The following is a 22,822-nucleotide window of genomic DNA, read 5'->3' on the forward strand; positions in this document are numbered from 1 at the left end:
TTAACGGTATTTTCATTAACTAACGTTAACTAACATGAATAAATACTGTAGTAAATGTATTGTTCATTGTTTGTTCATGTTAGTAAATGCATTAATTAACATTAACTTATTGTAAAGTGTGACCTATAGATTAAATATAACTGGTCCCACTTTATATTAAGGACCCTGTACTTTAATCTTCTTACTTAATTAACTTAAAAACACATCTTTAAGCCATTCTGTTTACATCACATATTGATCATATTTTATGGAAGATATATTGTCTAGTAAAATATATATTTTATTTATAATCAGCCTCGCTGCACTGTTCTGAAAAAATTGCTCTTCTTTTGTGCAAGGTCACAATGGAGGAGGAATTTAACATTTTAAATACTGGATTTAATTGTTTTTTAAACAGGCTCCTTTAAGGTTGAATGTTTCCATAACAGCAGTGGTACACAGCTTATTTATTTAGGCTTACAATGTAGATTCAAGGACGTCATACGTTTTTCATTTAAATGTTTTTGCTTACATTTTTTTTAGGATTTTTATGATACCAAAATGTTATTAAGACATCTGCCTTTGTTAAAGTGACATGAGCTTCAGAAAGTGATTCTGCTCTATTTTTCCTGAATATCACGAGCATTTCCATTAAAATAGTTGCACGATGCAATTTTCAACCCCACAATGTAACATGTATTTATTTGTGCTGTATTAAAATAACAAAATGTAAAACTTACCAAATTCAGAATTCAGACATACAGCATTCAGCATAAATGAGTGCAACCCTTACAGATCTCTCTTGTAAAATAGTTATATCTAAAGGCTGATATATGATATTATATTTGTGCATATACATTAGATTAGTCAGTACACGGTAAAAAATCCTGGCTGCCTTAAATTTTTAAGCTGAATCAAATTAGGCAAGGCAAGGCAAGGCAAGTTTATTTATATGGCACATTTCATACACAGTGGCAATTCAAAGTGCTTTACATAAACAAGAATAAAAGAAACAAGTAAAATAAAAATAAAAACAACTAATAAAAATGTGTCAAAACAAAACATAAAAACAGGTAAAATGTGAAATAAAAGAATGAAGAAGAAGAGAAAAACATGATAGTGCAATCTGTCAGACGCAGCACAGTGCTCATTCAGTAAAGGCACAGCTAAACAGATGTGCTTTCAGTCTTGATTTGTATGTGCCTAATGTTGGAGCACATCTGATCATTTCTGGAAGCTGATTCCAGCAGCGAGGGGCGTAGTGGCTAAAAGCAGATTCACCCTGCTTTGACTGAACTCTTGGAACTTCTAGTTTATATGATCCTAAAGATCTTAGTGATCTGTTAGGTTTGTATTCAGTGAGCATATCTGTGATGTATTTAGGTCCTAGGCCATTTAGTGATTTATAGACCAGTAATAATACTTTAAAATCTATTCTGAATGTAACTGGCAGCCAGTGTAAAGACCTGAGGACAGGTGTGATGTGCTCTGATTTTCTGGTTCTGGTTAGAATTCTGGCTGCAGCGTTCTGGATGAGCTGTAACTGTCTGAGTGTCTTTTTAGGAAGACCAGTGAGAAGTCCATTACAGTAATCCACCCTGCTGCTGATAAAAGCATGAACAAGTTTCTCTAAATCTTCACTAGAAACAAAGCATCTGATTCTTGCTATGTTTTTGAGATGATAGTATGCTGATTTACTGACTGCTTTATTAATTAACCTTATGAGTCCATTAAACTTTTATGAATATTATGTTACACTGACGTAAAACAGCTTGCATAACTTTAATTTTTAATAGAATTAAGTGAGAACATGATTAACTTAGTTTAATAAGTTACAATGACCTATATGCTCTCAGGACTAATTGATCATATATTTTTTTTACAGTTTACCAAAACCAAAACTGGAGCTAATTTTATTCATTCATTAATTTTCTTGTCGGCTTAGTCCCTTTATCAATGTGGGGTCGCCACAGCGGAATGAACCACCAACTTATCCAGCAAGTTTTTACACAGCAGATGCCCTTCCAGCTGCAACCCATCTCTGGGAAATGGAGCTAATTTCAAGATAAGAAATAACTTCCAAATAACCTGAAAATGATAGGGACAAAATCATAGGGACAGTTTTTAAATCCAATTTAAACAAATATAATTATCTTTGTATTTCTAAAAACATTAGACAACCAACACTGATTTTAATGAATATAATCTGTAAATATTTTTGTTTAAATGCACCAAAATAAATAGTCCATATTCACTGAGAAATGGATAAAAAATATTTATTTTTAAAAAGAAGTTTACTCATTTACACTGAGCACTGTACAACAAATAAGCCTCAGTTACAAATGATTTTCTCTCAGAACCTGTTAGTACATTTCATAAATAATTGCGAAGAAATTTCAATATATCAAAGAAATCCCAATTGAACAATGAAAGAGTATTTTCCTCTTTGATTTACAACCATCTATATAGCAGGCAGTGTTTAAACAGAGCTGTTGAGGAATCCATGTGTTTCAGTCAGAAGAATTTACATTTTTATTTTAACCTATGGAAGTGCATCTGTTTCGGTTGCTGCTCTATTATTAGGCTGATTTGTTCATAATAAAATTTATTGCTGTTATATTTTGATAGAAAACAGAGAGGCCTAGAGTGCATAGTGTTTGCGATATCAAGAACCAACAAACTTTTATTACTGTTGTTTCTATTATTCACATGAATTCTGCGAAATACAGAAGCAGTTGCTTGGTAGATCAGTGTAATGCAAGTCCACTGCTTTCTTTGAACAGGTTGAGCAATGACTCTAAACCTGCTGAAGTTAATAAGTGGCAGATATTCATTAGAACCAAAAACAAGCGTATAAATCTATTTAAATAAGGCAGCAGTAATAGCGTAAGGACAAAACCCGCACTGATCTTTGACAGCAGAACCAGTTTTAGGCAGAGCAGGTCAAAGGTAAGGAGCAAACTGAAGGAGTCATCTTATATATATATAACTTTTGTTCAATTTTATGCAACTTTGATGCTCAGTGTAAACATTGTAACTTCCAGAACGCCCTGTTCAGGCCAGATGGAGCATTTATTGAGCTGCAAACCCAGCTAACATAACTAACATAAGTGGATTTCTGCTCAACACATAAAATTATGAAAACATTTCTGATAAGATCGGCTTTTAACCAGCGTTCAGTTGTAACTTTGCACTATAAAGTTTGTTGTAAAAATTGCAATGCCACCTTCTTTTGTCCATGTTTAAATTATTTTCTGTCATAGTTCAATTGGGTACATGTCATTTTTAATGATTTTCTTGAATGCCTTTTTCTCTTATGTGGTGACAGATGACAGACGTACAGTTAAAACCAGAAGTTTACATACGCTGTATAAAAAGGCACATCACTATTTAAAAAAATGTCATAACTTTTTCAATCCAGATGGATGGGGAAACCATTACTGCATCCAAAATGGTGAAAAGCCTTGGAGTAACGATTGATGACCAACTAAACTTCTCTGACCACATTTCTAGAACTGCTCGATCGTGCAGATTCGCACTCTATAACATCAGAAAGATTCGACCCTTCCTATCTGAACATGCAGCTCAACTCCTTGTTTAAGCTCTTGTTCTCTCCAGACTGGACTATTGCAACTCTCTACTAGCCGGGCTTCCAGCTAACTCTATCAAACCTCTTCAGCTGCTTCAGAACGCAGCAGCACGAGTGGTCTTTAATGAACCTAAAAGAGCACATGTCCCTCCGCTGCTCATCCGTTTGCACTGGCTGCCAGTTGCTGCTCGCATCAAATTCAAAGCTCTGATGTTTGCTTACAAAGCGATCTCTGGCTTTGTTCCTTCTTATCTGCTCTCACTTCTGCAGATGTATGTGCCCTCCAGAAACTTGCGTTCTGTGAATGAACGTCGCCTCGTGGTTCCATCCCAAAGAGGGAAGAAATCACTTTCCCGAACTCTCACATTCAATCTGCCCAGTTGGTGGAATGAACTCCCTAACTGCATCAGAACAGCAGAGTCACTCGCTGTCTTCAAGAAACTACTAAAACTCAACTATTTAGTCTCCACTTCACTTCCTAATCTGCAATTGCCTCTCTGGATATACCACTAACTGTACTAAAAAAAAAAAATAAATATATATATATATATATATATATATATATATATATATATATATATATATATATATATATATATATATATATATATATATATTACAATTTTCTAATTTTTTCAGTATTTCTATTTGGTTTACATTTTTCTTGTATTTTGTATGCAAGTGTCTTATGTTGCATGAGTATAATTGTGAGAATAGCCCAAAATACATGGCATGGGGCAAAATTTGTGATTTATTTTTATTTAATGGCAAAATCATGTTCCACAAACGAGCTTCGGAAATTTCCAATCATAAATATATCAAAACATAATTTTTGATGAGTATTAAGCATGGCTCAGAACTTGATTTGTTTTTTAGATATTATTCAGTATTTGTTTGTTTTTAAATGTCAGATTCCAGATTTTCACATTTCTTTGAGTTGAATCTCAACCAATATTGTCCTAAAAACCATGCATCAATGGAAAGCTTATTTATCTGGTATATTTATGAATTGTATTTTTATTTAAAATATTTATTCATTCATTTATTGATTTGTCGGCTTAGTCCCTTTATTAATCCGGGGTCGCCACAGCGGATTGAACCGCCAACTTATTCAGCAAGTTTTTACGCAGCGGATGCCCTTCCAGCCGCAACCCATCTCTGGGAAACATCCACACACACACACTCATACACTACGGACAATTTAGCCTACCCAATTCACCTGTACCACATGTCTTTGGACTGTGTGAGAAACCGGAGCACCCAGAGGAAACCCACGCGAAGGCAGGGAGAACATGCAAACTCCACACAGAAACGCCAACTGAGCCGAGGTTCGAACCAGTGACCCAGCGACCTTCTTGCTGTGAGGCGACAGCACTGCCTACTGCGCCACTGCCTCGCCCTATTTAAAATATTAAATCACATTTTCAAAAATAGCAAAAATCAAAAGAAACTAAAAATCTATTTTTTAAAAATGCACCATTCTGCATGAATTTAAATGTATCATCTGTCCATTTCTAAAGATGTTCTGCAACTAAAATGATATTTTAATAACTATATCTGTTTAATAAATCTGTTTTGTTTAAATGCACCAATATATTTTACCAATATTCACTGAGAAATGGATATAAATATTCATTTTCAAAATGGGGTGTACTCGTATATGCTGAGCACTGTATATGTAAATACAGGAAATGGAATTCAATCAAAAACATTTTCCCCCTTACACCCTTGATGGAATGACATGGACCAGTTTTGTTCAGGGGAAGGAACAACATCCCTTTGAGGGCCGAAAAATGCAAACCTTGTTGCAGAGCAACACTGTAAACTACATGATTTGGTGATAGACTGTGAGTGTGATAGAATGTAATTGCATTATTTATTTCTGTGTTAATGAGTAACATAAACCAGTACTTCACCTATATCCGTGCATCTGTAGAGCTGAGTGTGGGCTGAACCTCTCAGGCATTGTGAAGGACAGGAGCTCTGTTGACTGACAACAGACAGCAAACAGTTGACAAAACACAGAGAAAGTCAATCTCAAACTCACAATGTATAAGACTCGATTCTGCCTTCAGATTCATTACAAATGCAAAAGCAGTTCAGAAGTCAACCTTCAAAAGCCAAAAGTTTCATGCATGTTGATTTGTTCTTAGACCAGGAAAGCCATGCTGAACGTGGCTGTTAATGCTGGTTAACCAATTAAAGTTCACCAGCATTCTCAGATAATGCTGATAGTGAGCAACACTGGGGTGTTTAAAAGGGAACAGAGAAATATTTCATTAAATAAAATGCCACAGTAATAAAATACCATTTAAACATCACAACTGATTCATGTGTATATTCTCACTTGATCATCTGTAAGACTAGCGATATCTGTAATGACCCACAGCAAAGAGTGAAGCGTGTAAACAGTTGTTTCGGCTTCAAAGAAGTCATAAAGTGCCGGACTGATATTGATCAGAGTGGATTGTTTGTACAGTTCCAGCTCACGGCTGCTCGTTCCACCTCTAACAGACCCGACGGCCACAGTAGACGAAATAAAAGCTCTCATTGCTTTATCTTCTTTATTTCATAGAAATCAAGCTGTGCTCTTTGGTCTGTTTGTGGAAATGATCTGAGTACTGCTGAAGCATGAAAGCGGAGAGTGCATGTTAAGACTGGTGTTTAGTTTTGTTGTTATTATCATAATTCTCATGTTTATAACCCTTTTTGCACTATATACTGTTCTATATCTGCACAACTCTGGTTTGCACTCATTGCCATTTGCCCTTAATGTCATTGTATTGTATTGTTTACAAATGTTTATTCTTTAGACAACATTTTATGTATATTTTTAGATTACATTTTATGTGTAATTGTATTTATTGTAAATTCTTTCTTAAAACTCTACTTTTTATATTAATATTATATGTTAGGCACCTAGGGTCTGAGAGTAACGTAATTTCGATTCTCTATATCTCCTGTAATGTGGTTGAATTGACAATAAAGCTGACTTTGATTATTAATGATGATTACTTTTTTATTTATTAGTGAAAAGTACTTCTGCAGTTGTTATTCCTTTTGTAATTGTATTATAATTTTTTTTTAAATTTTGTTATAATTTATTATCAATTTTAATTATATATTTTTGCATCACATTCATTTATTGTTTTTAATTGAGACTAAATACGAAATATTTTCTTGTTACTAGCTAAAATTAAATGTTTACATACATATATATATACACACACACACACATATATATATATATATATATATATATATATATACATATATATATATATATATATATATATATATATATATATATATATATAATATTTTGTTATTTGAAGTAACAAAAAACTAAAATGATTAATTTTAGTCAATTATAATAGCTTTGGTTTACACCTTTACACACGTTTTATTAATGTTTGTATGAGAAACTTTTACATTAATCCCGCTGTATTTAGCAGGATTTAACAAGTTACTTGCTCAGAATAGTTTTTCTTCTTTTATTTCTATCATTATTTTACAATGCAACAATATTTTCTTGCGTATTTGTTTACAATATCTTTCTGGAAAATAACAAACTTTATAGTAGAATAAGTCAAACAAAAATTAGACCAGCCCTTGTCATGGGTGTCACTAAAACAACTTTCCTGTGTGGATGAAGGTTAAATAAATGAAAGGTTAAGGATGAGAGGCGTCAAACCCCTCCCAAAATCTCTCCGATCTCCTCCCAAAACACAGGTGAGCTGGCAGATTATAAATTTAGTGACTTTTGCATGGCCAGACAGACACTTGTGTCTCCAAACAAGTCAACAAGGCAAAATTTGGGTTGAAATAATCTTGAAAAATGGGGCTTGGAGTAAGTGGAGTATCTTGATTATACCATATGTGATTTGGATGCTGGTGAACTGGTTGGTCCTAAACGGAAGCTAAACCTGCATACTAGCACTGAACCAGCATAAGCCAGCATGCATTTCCATGCAGGTGTATGCTGGTGGCTTCTTAAATCAGTCTGCTTGAATGTTTGATTCTGCTGATATTTCAGTATGATTTGGTGTGTTTTTGTTTTATAGACAGGGAATGATGACTACAGGTTGACACCAACATCTGAGGATGAACTCAAAAAGACTAAAAAGGGAAAGAGGAAGAAGGATGTGGATGAACTGAAGAAAGAAGTTGAACTGGTGAGGAATTCCTGCATGCATCACATCACATTATCATGTCAGCTAGGACATGGAGGCTGTATCACCATAATGCTGATAATATGATTTGAAATGATAACCAAGACGTTATTTTTCACATCAAAAGTGTGACTTTCTGTGGTGAAGTAAGATTTAAGCTGTTTTGCTCTTTATCAGGATGACCACAAGCTGACACTGGATGAACTTTCTCGCAAATATGGCACCGACATGATCAAGGTGAGTAGAAGTTACTGAGACTTTTGTAGAAATTAGCATTTCATTTGACTTTCATAGAAAATGTATAATACTTGCACAATCTATTTACTGTAGAAAATGAAATCTTCTGCGTAATGTTTATATAATATATGAAAAGACAAAAATATTTTAAGGATGCATTCCTGAAGTTTTTTTCTTGTTTTGAATCAACACACCTGCATAATCAATACCAGTTACTGTTGATTTAAAATACAATAGGCTTGCATTTCATAGAAATCTGTGTAGGTGTCTGCAAATGTAGGGGTCCCACTTTACATTAAGTGGCCTTAACTAATATGTACTTACACAGGAATTAATAGTTTGTTACAATGTACTTATTGTGTGAATACATGTATTTACTGTGTACTTATGCTTGATTAAATACCTGTATGTAATTATATCTGTGATTAACTTCTGTAATTACATTTGTAAATACACTGCTGACCATTCCCTACACCTTAACCCACCCTTAAACCTACCCATACCACCAAACCTGTCCATAACCCAACCTCTATCCCAACTCAAGAACACCACAAGTGTTCTCAAATACATTATAAACACAGTAAATACACTGCATTTATTTTTTGATGTAAGTACATAGTAGTTAAGGACACTTAATATAAAGTAGGACCAATGTAGGTTATTTGACTTTAAGTTGTGTTTTTGTTTCTTCTATATGTGTTTGAACTCCTCAATGCTCATACCCAATGCAGGGCTTGTCTTCTTTTCGTGCAAAAGAGGTCCTGGACCGCGATGGGCCGAATGCATTGACCCCACCTCCTACAACTCCACAATGGGTGAAGTTCTGCAAACAGCTCTTCGGTGGTTTCCAAACTCTGCTGTGGTTCGGTGCATTCCTTTGTTTCTTAGCTTATGGAATCCAGGTGGCATCTGTGGAAGACGCGGCACATGACAATGTAAGAGAGAGAGAAAATATATCTACATAAATATCTACCTTCTTCCTACAGCCCATGATGCATTTTGAGATTTATGGGAGTTGGTTTCATTAAACTGCAAACAATCAGTGAAGTGTTTTGAAGAGGTGTCATTGTTCTCACAGTTCATCCATTCCAATACTACTGTACAAGGCAACTTAATAAATTACTTTCAGCACAGGATGAATGATCCCTATTGAGTCTTTTTGTGGCAAATTTACAATTATTTAACATTACGGTCCTGTGCAGAAATAATCTGAACAAGCAAAACTGTGAACAATTATACTCCTCAATCAGTTTTTACTTATGCAATCGGAGAATTCAACCCAGGCTCATTTTGGAAACATAGTCCCGTTGATGTTTCTGGAGACCGCGGAATACGTCCTGGGAGGTACGTACGGCTGCAGTTTTTGCGAATCTGAGAGAGGCCGCTGTTGTGTGCTTTTTTGCACCTCAAATGCCTCTCGCGAGTGCAGTTCGCACCCGCGCTGTTCTCACGTGAACCCACCAGAGGCCGCTGTCCGACTGACCGCATGATTGACTGCACGACCGGCCAATCGGCTGACCCGCCCTCCTCCTTCCCTAAACCCAACCAATTTTACCGATTGACCCGCCCGCCCGCTCACTTCCCTAAACCCGAGCAACAGTTTACAAAAGCCGTCCAAAAAAAGAAAAGCCCTGTATTTTTTTCTACCGCGTTTTCGGATTTCACCACGTTCTCACCCTGTTATGAAACTCGTTCACTTAATTTTTGGGATTCTGTTTTTGTCTTACCTGATTGCTGGAACCGCTCTTCCCCGGACTCGAAACCGATCGCCGTGGTCAACTCCTCTCTGCATCTCAAGCTTGCCGACGTACACGGTGAGCTGAGTGGACAAACTGGTTGCAGCGGGAAAGCCCTCCAAAAGGAGGTAAGCGGTCGGTCGGCCGGCCAGCCGGCAAGCGCGAAAGGGAACAGCGACACACCACCCCGTAGCGTTCGTTAGAAAAAAAATAAACGCAGCTGTACGTACCTCCCGGGATGTATTCTGCTGTCTCCAGAAACGGGACTACGTTTTCAGAATGAGCTTGGGTTGGGAGTATTTGTAGCACAATCTTCTTATTTGAAGAGATTTGATCTAGCTTTTTTTAATTGAAGTTCTTCAAACGGAAAGTGCAACCCATAATTTGAAATGGAGTCATCACTGCTGGAAAAATGTAGTTATAAATTCTATACAAATGTTAACAATCTGTGGTTGTTATATCTGTTCTGCAGCTGTACCTGGGACTTGTGCTTGCGTTTGTGGTCATAGTCAATGGATGGTTCTCATTCTATCAGGAATCCAAGAGTTCCAAAATCATGGAGTCTTTCAGGAATCTTGTTCCACAGGTAAAGAAAAATGTGTCCTTTAATGTCCGAATGTAACTTGGTACGTGGTACTGCAGTAGTCATTGTTCTGTTCATTCAGCAAGCTCTAGTTGTGCGGGATGGAGAGAAAAAGGTCATCAATGCTGAGGAGGTCGTTGTCGGTGATCTTATAGAGGTCTGTGGTGGAGACAGAATCCCTGCTGATCTGCGAATTGTCTATGCACAAGGATGCAAGGTAAGACGTAAAGTGTTTCTGAATGTGGTGTCTAAAATATCACTGCAGATAAATCACCAGCATAAGAGATATTTTGCATGCTGGGACCAGCATGGAGATGCTGATTGCTGGTCTCCAGCACAGGAAGAGCGAATGTATATCTGTATACATTCATGTTTTGCTTTTGAACACCATGACTACATGGACTTGCACTAACATGAAGAAATCAGCTTGGACCAACATGGATTCATACTTTCTGTCTACTTTTTCAGGTGGACAACTCTTCCCTCACTGGTGAATCTGAGCCGCAGTCTCGTTCTCCTGAATTCTCCCATGAAAACCCTCTAGAGACAAAAAACATTGCATTTTTCTCTACCAACTGTGTTGAAGGTACAAGAAAGTGGATATTTTGGATGTTTTTTACAGTGTGGACAAACTGAATAAGTAAATTACTGAACATATTGAAACCTTAGGTACTGCCAGAGGGATTGCCATCAGCACCGGTGACCGCACGATTATGGGTCGCATTGCATCACTTGCCTCCAGCCTGGAAGGTGGACAGACACCAATCGCTCGAGAGATCGAGCACTTCATCCACATCATCTCTGCTGTGTCTATTTTCTTGGGTGTGACCTTCTTCGTCCTGTCCCTGATCCTTGGATATGCGTGGATTGAAGCAGTTGTTTTCCTTATTGGAATCATTGTCGCTAATGTGCCTGAAGGTCTCCCTGCTACTGTAACTGTAAGTTAGAGAGGTTATTGATGATTCCTGGTTGTATTTTAGGCTGCTTGATGCTAAATGATTGGCTCTTGTCTGTTCATGTAGGTGTGTCTGACTCTCACTGCCAAACGAATGGCAAAGAAGAACTGCCTGGTGAAGAATCTTGAAGCTGTGGAGACTCTTGGATCAACCACCACTATTTGCTCAGACAAAACAGGAACTTTGACTCAGAACCGGATGACTGTTGCTCATATGTGGTTCGACAGCCAGATTCATGAAGCAGACACCACAGAGAACCAGAGTGGAACCTCCTTTGACAGAAGCTCTCCTACTTGGGCGGCCCTCGCTCGTGTTGCTGGCCTCTGCAATCGCGCCGTCTTCCGTGCTGAACAAAGCCATCTCCCAGTCCTTAATGTGAGCTTGTCTCCAGATTTCCTATTATCTAAATGAGCTTCATTCAATCTTGCAACTTGTGCTACTTCAATATAGCTCTATTATTTTGAGTACAATTAAATCTGTTCTGCAGAGAGAGACAGCTGGTGATGCCTCCGAGTCTGCCCTCCTAAAGTGTATTGAGCTGTGCTGCGGATCAGTCATTGAAATGAGAGAGAAGTACAGAAAGATTTGTGAGATTCCTTTCAACTCCACCAACAAGTATCAGGTATTTTTGCTGAGATGTTCTTTGAAGGTGAGATGATGTAAATTTGACATTAGATCCTAATCGATCTTTGTTATACTTATTTCTAGCTCTCGGTCCACAAGGATCCCAGTTCCTCAGGTACTAAACACCTGCTGGTGATGAAGGGAGCACCTGAGAGAATCTTGGACCGATGCTCCACCATTTTAATTAATGGAAAAGAGCAGCCTATGGACGACGAAAATAAAGATTCTTTTCAAAGTGCTTATGTGGAACTCGGAGGTCTTGGAGAAAGAGTCCTGGGTAAATGCACCTATGGAATTTCATTTTATGAAAAGCATTAGATTTTAAGGCTACAGAAGAAATTACAGATCATTAAAATAACAATACATTTTCTGTAACAGGTTTCTGCCAATTTAACCTGCCTGATGACCAGTTTCCTGAGGGTTTTGCATTTGATCCTGAGGATGTTAACTTCCCCACTGAGAACCTGTGCTTTCTTGGCCTCATGTCCATGATTGATCCTCCTCGTGCCGCTGTACCAGATGCTGTAGCCAAGTGCCGGAGTGCTGGAATCAAGGTTTAACCTTTATTTAACCTTTTAACCTTTATTCAAGTTCAACTACTTGAACATGCTGAATATGTAGTTAAATTGTTCAAATAATAAGCAACTGTTTAAATAAAGCTAATTTAAATGAATGCCTCTTTCAATACAGGTCATCATGGTTACTGGTGACCATCCAATTACAGCTAAAGCTATTGCAAAAGGTGTTGGCATCATCTCAGAAGGCAATGAGACTGTTGAAGACATTGCCGCTCGCATGAACATCCCTGTTGGAGAGGTTAATCCGAGGTAAACCCAACCACCTAAAACACAGCAACAATTTAAATAAATATATTGCAAAAAATACAGGACTTGCTGGTCTTCTAATACAAATTTGTCTCTATAGAGAAGCTAAGGCCTGTGTGGTCCATGGTGGAGAGCTGAAGAATATGAATGACAGTGACCTGGATGAGATCCTCCGTTATCATACAGAAATTGTGTTCGCCAGAACGTCTCCACAACAAAAGCTGATCATTGTGGAAGGTTGTCAAAGACAGGTGCTGCCAGAGAAATCTATCCAATCGTACAGATGTACAGTTTTACACCTGTACGTAAACTTTAATGTCTCTTTACTCTTATCAGGGTGCCATTGTAGCCGTAACCGGTGATGGAGTCAATGATTCTCCAGCTCTGAAGAAGGCTGACATTGGTGTGGCTATGGGTATTTCTGGATCTGACGTATCCAAACAGGCTGCTGACATGATCCTTCTGGACGACAACTTTGCCTCTATTGTCACTGGAGTAGAGGAAGGTGTGTCAAATTTTGGGAACTTGCTTGACTGATAAATTCTGAAGAGTCAAATCTCAAACATATCCTCCACATCTTTAGGTCGTCTGATCTTCGACAACTTGAAAAAGTCCATTGCCTACACACTGACTAGTAAGATCCCGGAGATGTCACCCTTCCTCATGTTTGTCGTTGTTGGTATTCCTCTACCTTTGGGCACCGTCACCATTCTCTTCATTGACCTGGGCACTGACTTGGTAGGAAAATGACTAATACTTTACAGAACTATAAACTATGCAGTCGGTTTTTATTCAGTTTACATTTCTTGACACAGATTCCAGCTATCTCCTACGCCTATGAGAATGCAGAAAATGACATCATGAAACGGCAACCCAGAAATGCTCAGAAGGACAGGCTTGTGAATGAGAGGCTAATCAGTATGGCATATGGTCAAATCGGTAAAAGCTCTGGATTTCTTCTTTAACTAGTCTTATGACTATGAACAAATTGTTAATTTTCCTGTTGTGGCTTTTCATTTTTAGGGATGATCCAAGCAGTAGCAGGGTTCTTCACCTACATCACGGTTATGGCCGAGAATGGATTTAGACCCTCTTATTTGCCAGGACTTCGCGTTGGCTGGGAAGATAGATCTATTGGTGATCTGGAAGACAGCTATGGCCAACAATGGGTAAATGTCAAAGCTTTACCTAAAATGTAAAAAAAAAAAAGCCTATATAATACCAAATATCAGCCTTATAATAGAACTAAGTTAGTTATCTAAATATAAGATATAAATTTATCAGTTTATAAATATTCTTTTTGTTCATTTTTGGGGAGACCTACGAAGGAAGAAAGATTATAGAGTCTACATGCCACACAGCATTCTTCATTAGTATTGTGGTTGTGCAATGGGCTGACTTGCTCATTGTAAAGACCAGGAGGAACTCCATCCTGCAGCAGGGAATGAAGTATGTAAACAAATAGATGCCAACAAGCTTCAGAGAAGCAATAAAATACTGAACTGTTTGTTCAGTTCAAGCCCTAGGCTGCTCGACTCTAAAGCCTTATCATTTCTTCTCATTTCTTTCCCAGAAATAAGGTCCTGATCTTTGCTTTCTTTGAGGAAGGTGCTCTGGCAGCTTTCTTGTCCTACTGCCCAGGCATGGACATTGCAGTCAGAATGTATCCTCTAAGGTGAGTGGACACACAAGATATGAGAATATTCATGCTCGAACCTTGAGGAATGAGGAATTAAAAACTACCACAATGCTCTTTTTTTCCCCCATTTAGACCACTGTGGTGGTTCACTGCCTTACCATACGCTCTTATCATCTTTTTCTATGATGAAATTAGAAAATACATCCTGCGACGGAATCCAGGAGGTAATAACAGATTTTACCCAGAGCAGTCGGCAGACTTCAGAATCCTGAACAAAGCTGGTTGCATTTCACTTTTAGAGAGATGTTCATGTGTACTGACACTAATATACTGTATGTGCAAATGTGCTTTCAGGCTTTGTGGAAAAAGAAACGTACTACTGAAACAAGAAGACCTTCTACTGCAAACTTATGTTCAGAGACTCTCAAAGAAAAGCGATACAGAATCTGGTGTATTTCAGCAAATAAATTCAACACTGAGTTTGTCTGTTTGTGTGTGTGTGTGTGTGTGTGTGTATTTTGACTAAACTGAAAAGATATAATGATAAAAATTATGACCATGCACAAACTGTAGTACACATTTAGTTTACACTAATGGTCAAAAGATTAAAATCATTGAGGCTGCTTTCGGTATTGTAAAATATAAATAAATAAGAGACTTCGATTGCTAGTCAATGAGTACACCTTAAAATAAAATAATGCAGCCTTTTTGAGCAGAAAGTACTTAGTTTGTAAACTTTTTTAAAAAAACAGAAGCACCCATAATGGTGTAGTTACATAATCTACCAGCAGGGGTCTACTTCTACAATGTCTATGTAAATCAGCCGGGCCGTTGCCTTTTCAGCAGTTTATGTATTAGTATGACAAAAAATTAAATAATCTACTTATAATATAATAAGTCACATGTTAAATTGTTATTGTCATGCACAGCTAATACCAGCAGTTTTATTTCAAGTGAATAAAGTTTATGCTGCATTCTCTGGAAACTGAGCTGTAATACCAGGAGTTCAGACCATTCTTGCTATTATAAGGGCAGTATAATTATCATGTGGTGTGTAGGCTGTGAAAAGTCTGTTTATACATATCAGTGAAACCAGCAGAACATGCTGTGCCCCAGTCAAACATTGCATTATAAAAACAATGGGCTACAAATGTGGACTGGCCTCAGTTGTTTTACTACTCAACTTATTAAGGAAATAACATGAACAGTGAGGTGGTGAGGCTCTGTTGACTGACAAAACAGAAAGTTGTTTACAAAACAAGGACGTGATCCAACTAAAATGAGTATTTAATTGTGCTTAAACTATGCATATAGGGTAGCAGGGTTAAATTTGGTCATCCTTCAATTTCAAACAGACAACCAGTCGGAAGTCACACAAACCAAAAATTTCATATTCACAAAGTAAGTCTTTCATAAATACACAGCAATTCTCAAAATATAAGGATATTACTTGGAATATTAGGAAAGTCTTATTAAAAAGACATTCAAAGGTCTAAAAAGGTCATTCTTTAATTTTCCTTAGGCGTAGTCCCTTTTATTTATCAGAAGTCACCATAGCGGAATGAACCGCCAACTTATCTAGCATATGTTTTACACAGCGGATGCCCTTCCAGCTGCAACCCAGTGTTGGGAAACATCCATACACACTCATTCACACAAATACACTATGGCCAATTTAGTTTTCAATTCACCTGTACCCGGAGGTAACCCACGCCAACACAGGGAGAACATGCAAACTCCACACAGAAATGCCAACTGACCCAGCTGGGAATCGAACCAGCGACCTTCTTGCTGTGAGACAACAGTGCTAACCACTAATCCACTATGTCAGAGGTTTATAAAGGAGGTTAAAGGAATGTGAAAGCTAGAAGTCACCTGCTTAATTCCACCCAAATCAGTACAAATTGACAGTACAAATTTGTAACGCTTGTGTGCTTTACCGAGTAATTCGTGTCTCCAAGCTGCTGACAGAAGTTATAAATGATTTACCTGGAATCCAAGGTATTACATTTGAATTGAATAAGACAAACAGGTCTTGTTTTTAGGAGGAGTTTGGCGACGTGTTTCTTCATTGTGTGTATATGGCTGTATTTTCAATGGGGTCAGGTGAGGTTACAGGTACACAGGTAAAGAAGAGAACAGGTAAAGCTTCATATTTGTCCGTGGGAGTTTATATAAATACATGATGAAGTTGTAGGAATCACTGATTTCCCTTTGGCACACCGAACATGACCGCAGTGAACTTTCAATTATGTCTGTAGTGATTTTGCCTGGTGTAAGTGTATTGACAGTTACTTTGTATAAAAGTGTGTTGTGTATGTTATAAGTTATATTGTTAATTTTCATTTAAAGTTCCATTGTTTAATTCATCTATGACAAAATGAGTTAGCAGGTTCTTGGCTATTCATAAAATAGCATTTTGAGAGACAAAAACATCAAATAAAGGCAAAAACAAACTAGTTCATCAATGATACATTGAGGTCTTGTGAGGTTAAATGTTTGGTTTGTGCAAGAAACTTACATTACAACTATATTTCCGTTATTCTATAACCTTTTCAATACAGTCTGGAGCACAAGGTTTGTATTATTAAAGAAAGTGAAACTGAAGATTCGTTCATTCATTTTCCTTCCACTTAGTCTCTATTTCAGGTTGCCACAGCAGAATGAACCGCTAACTATTCCGACAAATGTTTTATGCAGAAGATGCCCTTTCAGCTGCAACCCAGTACTGGAAAACACTAATACACACTCATTCATATCCAATTTCATTCATTCATTCATTCATTTTCTTTTCAGCTTAACCCCTTTATTAATCTGGGGTCGCCACAGCAGAATGAACTGACAACTTATCCAGCATATGTTTTTATGCAGCGGATGCCCTTACAGCTGCAACCCATCACTGGGAAACATCCATACACACTCATTCGCAACAGTCAATTTTAGCATATGCAATTCACCTATACCACGTCTTTGGATCTGCGGGGGAAACTGGAGCTCACGGAGGAAACCCACGAGAACACAGGGAGAAAATGCAAACTCCACACAGAAACGCCAACTGACCCAGCCGAGGCTCAAACCAGTGACCTTCCTGCTGTGAGTTGATCGTGCTACTCACTGTGCCACCGTGTCACCTAAATTATATTATTATATTAAATTATATCATTATATTAAGCTGCAGTGTTTGATTTCTCTATGATAAAATGAGTTATCAGATTCCTGGTTATTCATAAAATAGTAATTCGGTACTGGTATTAATAAAGGTAAAAAAAAAAGTAAATCAATGATAAACTGTGAGGTGAAATGTTTTGTTTGTGCAAGAAACGGACATACGACTAAGTGTTCGAGATCACATACAGCTAAATTTCCATGACTCTATTGATCTTATTCTTCAATGCGGAGCTGTGCTCATGTTTGAAATTGTTCAATTCATTTGCCTATAGGAGAAATGACTAGAAATAACAAACGGCAGAAAATGATTTATCTAAATACAGACAAAGCAGAATAATATAATAAGAAAATATCTGTTTGCAACATCAAGCAGCGTAACAAGCTGTTTTTAACGTCTAAAAATGAATGGAAGTGAATGAAACTGGAATTCTCAAGCCAAAAGTCTCAACCGGAAGTCTCAAGTTTTAAATAACTGCGCCCGCCCATATGCAGAGAATAAGGTGAATAACATTTTCATAACAGTTTGGAGCACAAGGTTAATTTTTGAACGAACTATCCCTTTATCATTAAAGAAGGTGAAACTGAAGAAGGTCAAATAAAGACTTACTCCTCTACACTGCTCTTGCTGAAGGCTCTTGTCTTAACTGGGGGCCAATGGAAGGTGGAAGAACTGTGAACTGTGGAGGAGATTATGACGATGATGATGATGATGATGAACCTGTTGGCATAAATGCAACAAATCCACTTTAGAAAAATTATTAATTTTAATATTATCAGTTGTTACAATTCTTACAACAAGGTTAATTAAGACAGACATGTTCCAAAACCTTTTTCCTTTCCCTTTGTTAACAGGCCAGTGAATGTACCTAAAATAGACAGGTTGATGAAGTAGCATTCTGTTCCTCCACAAGTGGAAAGAGAAATATGGAGACACCACACTCTCGCAACCTCATCCGGCACACTTTTTCCAGATGTTAAATAAGATAAAGATAAATTATTCTGTCTTCACAGGCAAAACAAATGCATGTGCTTATTGTACACAAGACTCTGTCTGGTAACCTTAAAATTAAACCTCAACTTCCATCTTAATGGAGCTTCAATTTTGGAAAAAAAAATCTATTTTTGCTGCTCTTTAAATTGTTATTACAAATATTACAGCTGCACAACACAAGCATAATGACACAATGATCATTGAGAATTGGTTAATGCCACTGAAAGGCTTGGTAATTGTTACCTGCACTCTCAAAATCACTGACTTATTTCTACTGTAAAAAGCTCATCAGTGCACAAATATACTCGTATGTAGGCTAAATAACTGAGCAAACATTGATAATAATAATAATTGCTTACATTCATATAACGCTTTTCTGGGCACTCAAAGCGCTTTACACAATGGGGGGAATCTCCTCATTGATCAAATCAGAAAGCTAAAGACTGACAGCACAAGCTTTTTAGTAATTTTTGTTACAATAACTCAAGATTTCCCAACTACAGTTTATGAAATTGGAAGTTCCCCAACTACAGTATATGGGAGGAATGGTAGATGCCTTTTTTGAAAGTCTTTAATTCCAAACAAATCCCCAAAACTAATACCACTTATTTAATAAACTCAGCTGTCAGTCAGTTTGGCTATGCTTATCGATTTCGTTTTGGCATGGTTATTTTGACTGGTTTCCTGAACACATGTTTCACAACTTCCCTTTTTCTGCTTTAAATAATGCTGCGGGTCTATTTAAAGGTTTCAAAATGTGCATCACTGCAGAGAAGAGGAAAAGGTTTGGTGATGTACTCAAGCACACTGCCGCTGCTACAGGGCCTCCAGCACCAGTTCAGTCTTTACTCATTTTCTGTTTTACGTTCAAGGTCCTTTCAACTGGAGTCAGTCAAGTTTATCCTTTGGATTCAGTTGACTGGCTTTATTATCTCTCTTTCTTATCAGATAGTTAGAAATTACGCATTTAGAAAAAGGTCATATATTTGGGGCTCTGTCTCAAATGACCAGTCCAGGTCATTTTTTCACTAACAAAATATGAAGTTTATATAACCTTTTCACAAGTCTTGACTAAATTTAACTATACAACTAATAGAAGTATTATAAAATAACACGCTTAGGTTACATGTTCTCTTATCTGGAGACAAGATTTGACATTTTTCATGCACTCTAAAAAATAACTCAAGAGGTCTGTTACCACTACATAGTTTAATACATTATTGTAACTTTAAAAATTCTAAAATGCTGATTAGATTAAAACTTTTAAATTGCCAGAATAATTTTATTAAGTTTTCAAAACAGGAAATATTGAAAATTACATCAATTAAAAAATTCGGCTAATTTAAAAGTTGTTAAAAACAAAAATGTCAATTACTTTTAAACAATATTTAACTTGTAGCAACCCAAAGAAATTGGGTTGATAACTCAATTTTTCCACGTTAATGGAGTTGTTTTGTATTTTTCCACACACTAATGTTTTTTGCTGTTTTTTATACTGGTAATATGGAACACTACATGTTTTTGTTTTGTAAAACAATAAAAACCTGTTTTATAAAAAAAAAAAAATTACTGAAAAACAAAAAAGCTGTTGTGAAATGTATTTCATACAAGCATGAACAGTAAATTTGCCAAAAAAATTTAATTAAATTAAACAATTACAGCTACTTAATTTATTTGAGGTTCTAAACTTAAAAAAATGCAATTACGCACATAACACTGGATTTGTTTTCAATTTTATTTTAAAAAAACAATTTGAAACAACTTATTTTTTTGAGTTCTCAAATTAAAAAAATGGAGTTTATGCTTAGTAAAAATGCCTCTGATTGAAGAGGAAAAGATTTGGCTAACAAAATAAAGTTTGTTGTCTGAACCTCATTTTGTCAGATGTTGTCGTAACTTGAATATATTAATGCAATCTGTTGCGTTAATTTGTTTTGTTTTGTCTAAACAATACTTTTTAGAGTGTGAGTTTAATGTAATAATTATTTGCCTATAGTAACCTGATATGCAGAGAATTGTGCTTTCAGTCTTTAGAAGGCAGCAAATATTTATTTCTGACTAAATAAAACTCTGTCAGCAGGTTAAAGACACCTGCATTTTACATCTGTAGCACACGATGAACTAAGAGTAAGTTTGAGGAGTGTTGTCGAATACTGCTGAAATTTGTCATCACTGATTTAAGCAGCATGACCCTGCTAAAATCTCTATCATCTATTTACTCTAAGCATTTGAAAGAGGTTTCCACCAATCTCTGTAAATTTACCCCTATGTAGCCTTTGCCTTGAGAAAAAGTCTAATTTTGAGTTCAATTTCCTGTCGGTCCAGACCACCAGATGGAATGTTGAAAGCCCTAAAATCTATTATGCTCATGTTTGACTGACCAAATCAGAATAAAAATGTTGTCACCTCATGACCAATGACGTTTCTTGAGCTGTAAAGTCAAATAAACCTCTTTGTAATTTTGTGCAGTTTGTTGGTGCCCTGAAGAAGTCATCAGCAGCTGTGCTGTGTTTTGTCCTTGTATTGTTTTACAATTAGTTTACAGCAATCAGATAAATACTTCAGGAATATAACATTTTGTGGGGGCTTCAATCTGCTGGGTTCCTGCAGCTTTGAATGGCTCAAGGCAGATTTGCACTCTTAAGTTCTGGTTACCTTCTGGTACACATTATTTTACTGAGTGGATGTCACAAGCACTTGATACTCAGACACTTGGGTTTAGAGTATTAATTTAACATGGATACATTTTGATGTTTAACGTTGCAACCTGTCTACCCAGCAGACCAGATCTACTGAGTCAGTTAAAAAGGAAAGTATGGCACCCACATCCAGTGAGACTGAAACTGACAGTGTGGCCCTTGGGTCCACCGGGCATCTTGGTGTGTTAAAAGTGGGCCTGAAACACTGTTTTGAATGCTTGTGGTGCTTCCACATGAAAGTTCTAGTGAATAAGTGGTGAACAATTAGTAAAATCTCAATTTTATACTTTGCACATGCTATTTGCATTTTCATTCTAAGAGAAGGATTGTGGATTATAATGAATTGAAAATGAAACATGATCGCATGGCAAAAAACATATAGCAAATTCATACAAAATGGCCACTTTAAAAAATTGTTACATCTTTCTGTGAGACTGGATTAGACAATTGCCAAACAAAGCATTGTGTGTTATCTTTGTACACAAGCTCATTGTCATTACTGTCTTTGTGTTATCGCTGCCGAGATCTCTGTTGTGTCTGTTCATGGTTGGTTAACTTCTGAAAAATCAAGGTGTTTTTCTTAGATTTACATTTCGGACATTTTGTCCTGATCAACTCCTGAAGCTGATTTGCTCTTATTGGTTCAATTTAGTAAAAAGTAACCTTGAGATTTCCTGTGGGAAATGTTTATTTATGTTATAACCTGTCAGATACAGGTCATAATATTGTAATAGAAAAAGTGAAGGTACTGGTGCCCTCAGATGAGTAAATCTGCTGGAGACTTATGCGGACACTTGAAGGACATAGGGGCCGTGTGGCTCTTTAAAGCACAAGTCAATGGAGATCTTATTATAGGTGCCTTTTGTTATTGTCCATATTAGATTCATACACCTCTAACCATGCCTAATCCGCCCAATAAAATACACATGAAGGGAAATGTAATAGAACATGTAACTTTTGGGTGTGATCACACTTTATTATTAGCAACAAAGAGTTTGTTCATAAGCTAATATGTCTGTTCCCTAATAAGAAAGGTTTGTTGTGAGGGATGAGTTGTGCAATAGTATTATTTATGTGCTCTCTAAAAGATATAGAATCTCAGCATTTTATTGACGAATCAGGAAAATAAGGATTTTTCTTTTATACAACAGTAGTTGGTGGATTACTGATCCAAGCCATTTTAGACATGTGCAAAACTACAGATGTAAATTAAGGCAGCTTATTATTTTTTACCTATTTTTTTGAGTTGCTTGCACTGATTTTGCTTTGTATTTATTAGTTTTTTTGCTTTCATATATGTATATATATGTATATATATGTATATATATATATACACATACATATATATATATATATATATATATATATATATATATATATATATATATACATATATATACATATATATATATACATACATATATATACATATATATATATATATATATATAAATATATATATATATATATATATATATATATATATATATATATATATATATATATATATACATACATATAGATACATATATATATATATATATATATATATACATAGATATATATACATATATATATATATACATATATACATACATATATATACATATATATATACATACATA

At 36.3% G+C, this 22,822-nt stretch overlaps 1 protein-coding gene and 1 long non-coding RNA gene across 5 annotated transcripts in view; one reads left to right on the forward strand and one right to left on the reverse strand.

Annotated features, from left to right (window-relative positions):
• Nucleotides 1-22,822, reverse strand: part of LOC108187381 (uncharacterized) — a 49,699-nt gene that overhangs the window by 10,497 nt on the left and 16,380 nt on the right. For 2 of the 3 annotated variants that reach the window (XR_012405284.1, XR_012405289.1), the window contains exons 2-4: nt 18,115-18,225; nt 8,700-8,886; nt 5,485-5,558 (exon numbers count right to left, since the gene is read on the reverse strand). This is a non-coding gene — a long non-coding RNA (uncharacterized lncRNA). Of the gene's footprint in view, nt 1-5,484; nt 5,559-8,699; nt 10,023-18,114; nt 18,226-22,822 lie in introns of those variants that run through there. The other variant, XR_001799161.4, reaches the window with a different exon arrangement.
• atp1a1a.2 (ATPase Na+/K+ transporting subunit alpha 1a, tandem duplicate 2) lies at nt 7,346-14,823 on the forward strand. 2 transcript variants are annotated; one of them, NM_131687.1, is given in 22 exon segments: nt 7,346-7,418; nt 7,633-7,743; nt 7,918-7,977; nt 8,709-8,912; nt 10,186-10,299; nt 10,379-10,513; nt 10,765-10,882; nt 10,966-11,234; nt 11,319-11,627; nt 11,740-11,874; nt 11,961-12,153; nt 12,255-12,430; nt 12,567-12,703; nt 12,801-12,951; nt 13,037-13,205; nt 13,284-13,438; nt 13,516-13,639; nt 13,724-13,869; nt 14,019-14,149; nt 14,274-14,375; nt 14,472-14,563; nt 14,694-14,823. In NM_131687.1, coding segments are annotated over 22 exon segments (3,072 nt in total). In that variant the 5' UTR covers nt 7,346-7,406; the 3' UTR covers nt 14,723-14,823.

Source organism: Danio rerio, chromosome 1 (genome assembly GCF_049306965.1).
Source record: "Danio rerio strain Tuebingen ecotype United States chromosome 1, GRCz12tu, whole genome shotgun sequence".
NCBI classification, from domain to species: domain Eukaryota; kingdom Metazoa; phylum Chordata; class Actinopteri; order Cypriniformes; family Danionidae; genus Danio; species Danio rerio.

Excerpts from the sequence above, each read along its gene's own strand:
- atp1a1a.2 (XM_073949030.1), top strand. The coding sequence starts at position 11,010 with ATGGGTCGCATTGCATCACTTGCCTCCAGCCTGGAAGGTGGACAGACA. Across the intron at positions 13,640-13,723 it reads TATGGCATATGGTCAAATCG|GGATGATCCAAGCAGTAGCA; the intron begins GTAAAAGCTCTG and ends TTTCATTTTTAG. Across the intron at positions 13,870-14,018 it reads ACAGCTATGGCCAACAATGG|ACCTACGAAGGAAGAAAGAT; the intron begins GTAAATGTCAAA and ends ATTTTTGGGGAG.